Consider the following 11,437-nt stretch of genomic DNA (forward strand, 5'->3'; position numbering starts at 1 on the left):
AGGCTGGGGATCAGAAAGGATTTAGGATTAGAATGTCCAGGCCTACTCTAGTGGAACTGGCCTTGTCTGGTGCCCTTATGCACTATACTACTGGTTGGCCTGTCTCTCTTTTCTCCTAGACTCTAAATCTCTACTTCTGTCCCCCTTGTTCTGGGTACCACTCCCCTCTTTTGAACCCTGTTGCTTTGCTTGGTCTAGGTGAACGAATGAAAAAATGAAAAAGCATTTTTGCATCTCATTTATCATCCCTGAAAACCTCCTGCTGGAGCACAAAGTTTGGTCATTTTAAAAAGAGGAAAATGCTTCAAAGGTCAGAGAGAATATTCTGGTTTTAGAATGAGGCCCACAGAACTCAAAGCTCTGCTGAACAGCAAGAAATTGGTTTAGTGATGGATTGGTGATGGAGAAGTTTTTAGGCAGCCTAGGGTCATGCCCAAGGGGCAGTTGGAGGAAGGCACAAGTCCTTTTTAGACATTCTCTTGAGAGTAATCATGTACAACAATGTGCTCTTTTCCAGAAGAATCTCCAAATTCAGAACAGGATTCAGATAAGCTGGGAGGGAAGTCTCCACCTCCACCACCTCCTCCTCCACGCAGAAGCTACCTTCCAGGATCTGGGCTGACCACCACACGATCTGGAGATGTGGTCTACACCATCAGGAAAGAGAATGCAACCGCTAAGGTTGGATAATTTAAGCACTAGATAATAAATCTTCAGGTAGCAAAGAAATCTTCAGATAAGACTTTGTTTTAGCTTAAGACAGGGGCTCATAACTTGGCGTTCACAGAAGCCAGGGTCTTTGACCTGGGGATCCAAGGGGGGATCCGTGAACTTGAATAGGAAAAAAATTACATCTTTATTTTTTCCTTGTTTTTTTTTTTACAAGTATTTATTGTTCTCCCTCCCTCTTCTTTTATCCCCACACTCCTACCATGGAGCAGTTTTAAAAAAGAAAACTTGTAACAAATATGCATAGTCTTGCAAAACAAATTCCCACATGACCATGTCCAAAAATGTTACATGTCTCTTTCAATAGAAATTGGTTTCCTTTGTAATCCTCTGTATTTTAATTTATGCATTTCAAAACATTGTGCTGGGAAAAGGTCCACTGGTTTCACCAGACTGCCAAGGGGGGCGAGGGGCAGGGGGACAGAAGTCATGACGCATAGAAAAAGGGTTAAGAACCCCTGACCTAGACCATTTTTAAAAAGAGAAAAGAAATGGAGAGGGCACTAAAGTTGATTGCCAGGAAGCACCACTGCTTAACAAGTAGCATTCTCTATTATGTGACCAGCTCTATAACCATGAAACTTACTTACCCTTACTTGACTTTGAGTATAACAATGCAAAATGCAAATCATAAGCCACTTCATAGCCAAGGCACCATAAGAAGATTTTAAAAAAAAACCTTTCCCAGATGACCAGGATCAGTCAAGACAGTTGTGAGGGCCTGAGCAGAAACATGAGAAATAGACTTTCACCTCTTAGGTTACTTCACCTCAAATTCACCCTGTTCATCATTCGTGTTAAATGCAAAAGAAAATCCCCCAAAGAGTCAGTTTTGCATGTACTTAAACATTGAGGACTTAAAACTTTTATTACGATTCTTTATTTACACTAATTAAAATGATGGTTTATAAAAAAAAAATGCAATCTAATTTCAAGTTGACTAGCTGTACCCACTGGATTGGGGGCCAGGAAACAAACATAGTGTGCAGAGGGATTATTTCAGTCCCCATACATTTGTTTTCCGATTTGTCAGCAGTTGGGAGCCATATTTAATCAATCCTTGGGGGGGCTGTCATTTCCTTGTAGGAAAACAATGAAGATGCCGGACCGACACCACCCACCAAGGTCACGAAAGGTCCACAAGAAGAGCAAGGTTTAGCCCGGTCACAACCTCCACCACCAGCTGCAGTCTCCTCCTCAAAGGATGAGGAGGAAGAAGAAGGAGACAGAATAATGGCTGAATTACAGGTACGGGTTAGGGTCGTGTTGAAATGGCCTGGTGGTGAAAATCCTCTTGGCGCTTTTCAGAATCTAGGTTCCAAGGGAATGAATTTGTTTAGACAAAAGGGGCTTTTGAAGGCATCAATCAATATACAGAAGAGCTTCAGCTGTGTCTGCTGGCCCTGGTATTCTGGCCCCCAGGGATCATAGAACTTGGCTATCAAAGCTTCTTATGCCCATTTCATATAGAGATAATTATCATTCTCTGTCTCTCTGCCTCTGTCTCTGTCTCTCTCTCTCTCTCTCTCTCTCTCTCTCTCTCTCTCTCTCTCTCTCTCTCTCTCTGTTTCTCTCTCTCTCTCTCTGCATTCTCAACAAATAATTGGTATAATATACCACCCATTTTTTTTTGGTAAGAGCTGGTTATTAGAGTATGATGGTATCATCAAAAGATAGAATCTGTTTATTTAGACTATCCATAATTGGTTCTTATTGTTGTAGGGTTTAATTCTTTGAACACAATTCAAATTACTGACCTGTAAGTATGTGATCTGTTAAAGATAGATTTGGTCATCTATTAATACTGAGCTCTGTCTCGATGGCAATTTTTTTACCCTTTCAAATTTCCTGGAAAGCTAAGGATTGGGTTGGGCGCCATACCCATCCCTGTCTGGGAAACATTGCTTTACCTGACTATACTTCACTTTGGAAAACTTCACTCTGCTTAATGGTTTTCAATTATTATGGAGAATTGACAGAGACTAAATCAGAAACTGTAGAGATGGGACACCAAATCATATGCCAATTTCATAGTCACATGAGTAATGTGAACTTGCACAGTGTTTAGGCTCATTCGTTGACAGGCAGTCATGGAGAGAAGGTACTGCATGGAGTATTCCTTGTGACCAATGATACTTAAGTGGGATATAGAGGCAGTAAGAGCTCTGGGCTTGGAATCAGATGGAACTGGGTTCAGATCCCATCTCTGACACTGGCCACGTGACCCTGGTTAAGTCACCTAACCACAAACAAATCCCTAGGATTTATGTACTAAGCTAGTGACCTAGCTCCCCACCAGGCATTCCTCTCCACTGATGAATTATAGATCCTCTTTGTGTTTCATTAGGATAGTTTTTCCATCCTGCTCAAAAGCCTGCTCTGTGTTCCAAGGAAGCCTTGCCGTATCTCCAACCCCAAAGTGGTTTTGAAGATTCTCCTTTGAACATGTGCCTTTCACTAGGCTGTGTGGGACTTTTAAACCATCCAATTCCTTTTTACTGCAGTGATTGTAACCTGGTTGCTATAGTAACGGGAGTCTGTTAAAGCTAGCTGCTCAGACTTAGCTAAAAGCGGGGCTGTTTGGGCCATTATCATCTGCTTCGTCTCTTGGGGTTCCTTTATAGCCTCACCTAAAGGTAGGAAGCCACACTATGAGTCTGTCTGCCCATCTGATTCCTCCAAGTTTTGAGCTAGTGAGCTTAATTCCAAAATCTCAGATTTCTGAAGCTTGTGATTTATAAAACAAACAAGGTCCATGCCCTTCCCCAACCCAAGAAGCTCCAGCGACTCCCTCTTGCCTTTAGGTTAAAATATGGATTCCTCTGTTTGGCTTTTTAAGCCCTTCGTGGGCCAACTCCAGCCTACCTTTCCAGGTTTATTTTGTATCGTTCTCCTTCACATATACTACATTCCACCAAAATGAAGCTATTCTCCATTCACACCATTCCACCTTCCACCTCCTTTCATTTGCATAGGCTGTCCCCTGTGCCTGAAATTCACTCCCTCCTTATAGAACCCCTACCTGGCTTCCTGCAATGCTAAGCCCAATTGATACCTCCTATTGGAAATCTATTCAGTTTCCCACAATCGCTAGTTACCTTCTTCCCAGAACTTTACCCTTTCCTCTTGTATAGATTTTGTTTTTAATTTTCTGTATACATGTATGTGTTGCCTTCCCCCAGCCAGCTATTTGACATCAGGGACCATTTTGTTTTTTCAGTTGGAAATGTAGACCAAGCATTCATCCAGAAGATAAGGGCTAGGAACCTAAGTTTGCCCCCATTGATGTGTTTTAGGATGGGTCATCCTCTGTCTATTTTTAGAAGAGCCAAAATAGCTTCTCTGATAAGTTATATCCCGGAGATGAAACTGGGCTCCAGGTGCTGGACTATTATCTATATCTAATAGTTGACAGCCTTGCCCAATCCAAAAGGAAGCTGTGTGTTCCTCAATATATGTTAACAAACAGAATTTTGGTTGGGAAAGAAATTTTTTGTCATCTCAAGACTCATGAAACCTAATATTTGGGGAGACCCTAATTTCCACAGAGACAAGCAAAAAGTGGGTAACTGGTCAGTTGGCTTTTAATTCTCTCACCTCCAGGCCTTAGTTTCATCATGTGTAAAATGAGAGGCTTATTGGAAGATATATCGAAGGTCCAGCTTTTCTATTCTGTGGCTCTATGAGAAATGTCTACATGAAAAACAATTCAGAACACATGTCCTACTCACTCTACCTGCAACAGTGTCTCCTCATGTGAAGAATAGATGTTTTTCCTTCTTTCTAATTTATAGATTTTATTCGTACCTCTGTAAGTTATATTTAAAATTTAATTGTTCATTTGCATAACCTACCAGGGAAACCCACATCTGGTCACTTTCCCTGCCCAATGTGTGTTTTTCCCCCAAACAATACTGAACTCATCCAGTTAATTCAGAGCTAGCTTTGAACCATAGATTTCAAATGGGACCTTCAGCTAGCTCTGAGGTCTGTATCCCCGCTCCAGGACTTAGAGTTCACAAGCCTTCTGGACCATATGTCTATTTTCCTCAACCTTTTCCTGTCAGTCATGATTCGATACATGTTAACTTGCAGTGTTTTAATTCTTTAGGCATTCCAGAAGTGCTCCTTTATGGATGTAAATTCAAACAGTCCTGTTGAGCAGGCCCGAACTGACAGTCAAGTTAAAGACACTAGGCCTGGGGCCGTTACACAACCCAAGGAAAGGAAGGTAAAGTGGCGCCAGCCTGTCTGCCACGTGGCCTTGACATTTCCTTCTTCTTCCTTGCTCTGACACTAACCTGGGTCTCCCTCGTTTGTCATTCTGCGTCTTCTGTCTTTCCTTCTCTTCTCTGTGTTCCTCAGTTGAAGAAATGATTTATCTTTATCTTAAAGAAGGCTGGCTGAGGTTACCGTGGGGAGGAAAGCAGTGTTAGTGTGCTTGGATCCCACTTGCAGTGTATTAGATACTTTGTGCACTGAAAAGAAAGAGTACCTTCCCATAACGAGCCTCTGTTCTAATGAACTATTCTAACTACCCCATATAAACTGGTTCAGATTCGTTTTTTTTCTAATGGCAGCCTGCAATAAAATGGGCTAAAAGACATCTTATTCAGGCCGGAACAGTACGCATACACAGACAGAATGAACAAAGACACTAGCCCCATATAAACTGGTTTAGATGTTTTTTTAAATGGTAACTGTCAATAAAATGGACTAAATATGTTCTATTCAGGCCAGAACAGTCCACATACACATACATATGAGAACACACGTTAATACTAGCCTAGAGGACCTATGTGTCTTCATTAACGGGGACTTCTACATACCCATAGAATAATAAGACTTGATGTTCCTAGTGAATTCCTGATGGACTATAAGACAGTGAATTTTCTTTTAAATCGCTGAAGGTTATAGTCAGTCTAGTTTTAATGTTAAGTTCATTTGGTTGCATCCTAGTTTATTTTGAAAAATGATAGTCATGTGAGATCTCTCTGGTTATCTATCATGTAACAGAGACTGCTGCCTATATGTCAATTAATTAATAAGCTTTTATTAAGTACCTGCTATGTACCAGGCACAGAACCTAGGGATTTTACATCCCACTGGAGTGCATATAAATTTAAATGTCTCTCTTCTTTAAGGCAAAAGTGTTAGTATGAATCTGTGATAGGATTTTTTTTTTATATTATAGACCTCGTCAGTCTGGTTTTTAAATAAATAAAATATATAGGATTTCAAGGGACATACATTATATTGCATAGCAAAGCTTTCGAAGTGATTGAATTTGTTGGTCACTTGCACCCAATGCTGTGGCATCCGCCCTCCATTTTCTGTAGGGTTTCCACGTGATTAACTCTGTACCTGAGCTGCAGCTTTTGTTCATGCGGCATCTCCCTGAACTTCCCGGGATCGTCTCTCCCTTCTTTACTCTAGGTGACTCAGGATTCTCCTGGGTTACCTCTCATTCTTCAGTGATACATGTGTTCGTGTTGTATATTACTCTGACTACAAATCGATGATTGTGCTTTTTGTTCCATATCCCACTGTAACTACCGTGCCTTTTCTTTACGGTTACCTTTCAGCCAGGCTGTCAATAACACCAGCTATGCAGAATCACCCAAGGGCTTCTGCTGAAATGTGTTAAAGCCAGGGCTTCTGCCAGCATAATATTGTATTGCAAACAAGCTGTGCTTAACTGAATGGTGGCTGTACTTTCAATGTTAGCTTTAAGTCATGGTGTATAGCTAGCCTTCAGAGAAATGTTTCTCCACCCCACTTTTTGGGAATATAAAGGAGGTGTGCCATTAAATAGATTTTATAGCCTAGCATCTTTCTTTATTTCACACCTAACCTTTTGGTAGTGTTGGCTTTTGATTTGGGCCCACACACCTCAACTGATAGTAGTGCAGAAATGATTCTTTAAATAATAATAATTATCAGTTCTAAATTGTGTTGCTTAATTACTAAAGAATTGAGTTTATTTTCTTAATCTCAAAACTTCTTCCCCATTCAATGCATGAATTCTGTCACAGGGAGTCCTTTCCATAAAAAGAAGTGGGACAATTCATTGTAGCCTTAGAATGGGACAAACACGAAAAGGTACCCTAGAGAATTTGTCGTGGAACCTAAATTTGTGGCACAGGACCAAAGCCTTAGCCTCCTGACTTCCTGCTCAGTTCCCTTTCTACCACATGATGCTGCCTCTCAGTTTCTAGATTCTGCTAAGTTAACAGCGGGACCTGAGTCGCAGCAAGTTACTTATCTGGTCGTTTGCATGTGGTAGCCCCATCTCTCTCTTATAAGCTTTGGTTCCTCTTGCACAATTTGAAATACATGAAATATTTTGCTAATTGAGACTTTCATCTTGTGCAAAACAGGGAGTTTTTGGAATTTGGAGAACAAAACAAATGCTGGTGATAACAGCTGTAGGCTTCTTGATTGGTGTGTTAAACGTGTGCTTGGCCAGCATGGTTTGGATATATTGTTAAAGGAATATTCTAGCTTAGTCCATGTTTTGAGGAGGGGAGGCGGGACGGGGCAAATGTAGTTTTATAGAATAACCTGTCCTACACTGTTCTACCAGAATTTGGAATTTTTCCAAGAAGACATACGGAAATCTGATGTTGCATATGAAAATGGCCCCCAAATGGAATCCCGAATGGTGAGTTTACATGATCTATGCTTCATTTGATATAAGCAGAATAATTAACTGTTTTCCTTTGGCAAATCCATTTTTGATTAATATGTGTGGTTTTCCCCCCTCCTTCTCAGGTGTACGATGTTACTACAGGGATTCTAAAAGCTAGCAACCTTCCTAAGGACAGGTGGGAAAGAAAAGCTGAAAATAATGTTTCTGATGAACCAGGGACATTAGAAAGTAAAACTTGCAACTTAATGAAGGAAAATGCTGCCTCCAATAGGAGTTTGCTTAGAGACAGTAAAGACTATTCCCAGAAAAATGTGCCTGTCTGCCCAAGTCTCTCTGGAATTGGCTTATCAGAAAATGAAGCAAGCAAAGGGCCTCAAGCCTTAGGACTACAATATACTGTGGTTAAAACTGAGAATCAGAAGGTGAGTTATGGAAAATTAAAAGAGATGAATCAACAAGAACTTGAAAACCTGGATAAATCCAACCTAGCCACTCATACTGACACAGTCCAGTTGCGTAATAATAATCTTGCAGGAGCTTCAAAGTCAACTCTAGCCCAAGAAGCACACATGTTTGACCATGGCCAAGTTGTCCTAAGACCTAAAGGAGCTAAAAATGCTAATGGGGGAATCAGTGAGGATGGAGAAGCAGTATCAAGTTCTCCAACAGAAGACAATCCGTCCACTGACAACATTGCTTTTATGATTACTAAAACAGCTGTCCAGGTGCTATCAAGTGGAGAGGTTCATGACATAGTGAGCAGGAAGGGAGGAGATGTGCAAACAGTTAATATTGATGCCAAGGAAGAAGTGGTCTCCCAACAGGAAGGGACAGAAAATGAAGAACCAGTGGTTTGTTTAGATAAGAAACCAGTCATCATCATTTTTGATGAGCCCATGGACATTCGATCTGCCTATAAAAGACTCTCGACTATATTTGAGGAATGTGATGAGGAATTAGAACGGATGATGACAGAAGAAAAGATTGAGGAGGAAGAAGAGGAAAATGAAGAACTGAGGAACTCTTCTCAAACTTTTGCTAACAGCCTAGATTCAAATCAGTTGACCGATATAAGACCCAGAGAGCACCGTGAGGATCTACTTAGGGCCCAGTCACATTTGGCAGAAACCAAAATACCAAGAGGACCAGAATTGAGCAAGACAGAGCTGAACCAGGATAGCCATGCTTATTCTCCAAATTCTGATGAAAAGGCTGATCTTACAGAGGACCAATTTGAAAGTCCTAAGAAAAAGTTTAAATTCAAATTTCCTAAAAAACAGCTGGCTGCTCTAACTCAAGCCATCCGGACAGGAACCAAGACAGGAAAGAAAACCTTGCAGGTGGTGGTTTATGAGGAAGAAGAAGAGGATGGTACTTTAAAACAACACAAAGAAGCTAAGAGATTTGAAATTTCAAGGTCTTTACCTGAAGAAAGTCCTAAAAACACAAAACAAGAGCAGCCCAGCCTAGAGATTTTAAAGCCAGCTTCCAGAACTGATGAGATTCGAAAAAATACCTACAAAACACTGGACAGCCTTGAGCAGACTATTAAGCAACTTGAAAATACCATCAGCGAAATGAGCCCCCGAGCGTTAGCAGACACCTCGTGCACTTCCCATCAAGACTCTGTAACATATTCATTCCATGTAGCTCAAGAGTCCTCACCCAGAAACCCGGTAGTAGTGGAAGAAACCTCTGCCACTCTAGAACCCCCTACATCCATACCTTCAGCCTCACGTAAGGTATTTTAGTACAATGAGACGTGAAAAGATCCGACCGCTTTCTAAATCTGCCATAATCACCATTGGCGAGAGGTGTCTTGTGATTTACTCGCTTCTTCTCAGGTGGCTTGTTTTTTGTCTGTTGTCCACAATTCCTTTTCCACCCTCCTTCCAACCCCCCCAATTAGGTGTCTAACAGCTAATCGATTCCATCTTTTTTTCCCCCCGCTGCTGATTGGTGATGGGCAGTGCAAGGATTCTGGGACAGTAATTTGGTGTGTGAAATGAATGCTCTCATAACCACATTAAATTCGATTTGATCAGTAGTTCTGCAGTTTTCTCCTCGTTTGATTCTTGAAATTAACACCAGTGGTGATGTCTGTCTCCTAAGCCTCTCCTGCATGTAGGTCTCTGGCTTCTGACACCAAGCTTGTCTGCACAAGGTGTGATCTGCTTTGACCCTTTGCTCAAAGGTTTCATCATCTGTCTTTTCTCTCACTGCTTCTTCCCACAGGGCTCTAGTGGTACCCCCCAGACAAGCCGGATGCCAATCCCCATGAGTTCCAAGACTAGACAAGGAAGTGTGGATAAGCCAAGCAAACAACCCAAGCTACAGGACCCCCGCCAATATCGACAGGTAGTTTTACCCTAACCCCAAACTTTGGATGGACACTAATGCTGTTAAGATGAAGTCACTGACTCAATTCATACCAAATAATGTGTTTTCTCTGTAAAATATGGTCTGAGTAGACGTCCTGGATCTGGGGGCATGACGAGATGATCCTTGTGAAGCTTCCACCACGCTTATGCATGCTTGTAATAAAAACAAACCACCATCTTCTACTTTGTAACTCCGATTTTCAGCTGTTAACATGAGGTGCCAGACCAGTTGACTTTTGTTTGGTGAATGTAACGGTTCATCAGAACAGCTTGGGAAACCAATCCAGCCTGCTGTTCAGCCACCTTTTCAAGTTGTGTCAGTACTAACTTATGTTTTTAATTCATTGCCTTAGATGTGCATTAACCTTCCATCACAACGTCTCCATCCTCATGTAATACTCCAGAAGCATGGCCAATGTAGTCAGTGGTAGTTGGGTTGATGTGACTTCTCTCGTGAGCCCTTCCTTCTCCTCCTTCTCCCATCCTATACATTCTTCTTTGTGCACTTTGGGGGTTTCTACCAGGTCCAGTACAGCACTGCAGACCTTAGCTCAGGTCTTGAACTGTTCGTTTTTATTCTGAGAAGGGTTGTATTTGCCAGGCCCTGTTGATTTGATCATGTTACTAGCTTTCTGATAAACTGTCTCCCACCGTCTTTATTTGCAGGCTAATGGAAGTGCTAAGAAAGCTGGTGGGGACTGGAAGGCTACTTCCCCTTCCTTACCTGCTTCTAAGATTCCGGCCTTTTCTCCCAGCTCTGGGAAAAGCAGTTCTATGCCCGCTTCTAGTGGTGATACTCCCAATCCCCCTATTCCACCTACTAAATCATCCATTCCTTCCTCTAACCTTCTCAGCCCCCAAACAGGTCGCACTGCTTACCCTTCTTCCCACATCCCTTCTGTCTCTAACGGCTCCTTAAAATTTCAGAACCCTACTCACACAGGTAAAGGTCACCATCTCTCATTCTCAATACAGACTCCAAATGGCCGACCATCCCCTCCTTCTTCCTCCTCTTCTCCCCCTTCCCCTGCCTCTCCCACTTCACTGAATCAAGGTGTGAAGAGCATCAGGACAATCCATACCCCTAGCTTCACCAGCTACAAGTCACAGAACGGAAATCCAAGCAAATCTACCCCATCCACAGCCAAGGAGACCTCTTAAAGGCTGAATGCTGATTGGTGCAAATTTACCCAGGCTAATGTTAGAATATGAGTTGGCTACAACCGTTTTCACGGGAGAATGTAACATTTCGTTGTATCGTTTGAGGCTCGATGCTAAATATGTACTAAATACTAAACTAACTGATTTGAGTAAAGCTGTTATTTTTTTTTAAACTTTGTTGCTGTTGTAATTACATAGCATTTATTGTCTGTATTCAGCACCTGTTAAGAACAGTGAGCATGTGTTAAGAGAAAAGAATATGGTAGACATATAGGAGTGTGTGTTACAGTGTGTGTTACAGTGTGTGTGTGTGTGTGTGTGTGTGTGTGTGTGTGTGTGTGTGTGTGAGAGAGAGAGAGAGAGAGAGAGAGAGAGAGAGAGAGAGTATGAGTGGGTGGGAGTGTATGCATTTAAAAAACAAAGGCAAAAACCCTGTATCAAGCTTGGAAGACATGTATGGCTTCAGAATTTTAGTGTGTTGTTTTGTACACAATATTTTTCATCATGGAAATTA

General features: G+C 41.7%; 1 protein-coding gene across 8 annotated transcripts in view; it reads left to right on the top strand.

The window, feature by feature from the left end:
* KIAA1217 (KIAA1217 ortholog) overlaps positions 1–11,096 on the top strand; it is a 392,388-nt gene extending 381,292 nt beyond the window's left edge. For 4 of the 8 annotated variants that reach the window (XM_036761523.1, XM_036761527.1, XM_036761526.1 and 1 more), the window contains 7 exons: positions 518–681; positions 1,816–1,977; positions 4,841–4,960; positions 7,316–7,393; positions 7,504–9,123; positions 9,617–9,739; positions 10,429–11,096. In XM_036761523.1, coding sequence (XP_036617418.1) covers positions 518–681; positions 1,816–1,977; positions 4,841–4,960; positions 7,316–7,393; positions 7,504–9,123; positions 9,617–9,739; positions 10,429–10,923 — 2,762 coding nt within the window. In that variant the 3' untranslated portion in view covers positions 10,924–11,096. The remainder of the gene's footprint in view (positions 1–517; positions 682–1,815; positions 1,978–4,840; positions 4,961–7,315; positions 7,394–7,503; positions 9,124–9,616; positions 9,740–10,428) is intronic. The other 4 variants (XM_036761525.1, XM_036761524.1, XM_036761529.1 and 1 more) reach the window with 4 other exon arrangements.
* The last annotated feature ends 341 nt before the right edge of the window (positions 11,097–11,437 follow it).

The sequence above is a fragment of the Trichosurus vulpecula genome, chromosome 5, assembly GCF_011100635.1.
Source record: "Trichosurus vulpecula isolate mTriVul1 chromosome 5, mTriVul1.pri, whole genome shotgun sequence".
NCBI lineage: Eukaryota > Metazoa > Chordata > Mammalia > Diprotodontia > Phalangeridae > Trichosurus > Trichosurus vulpecula.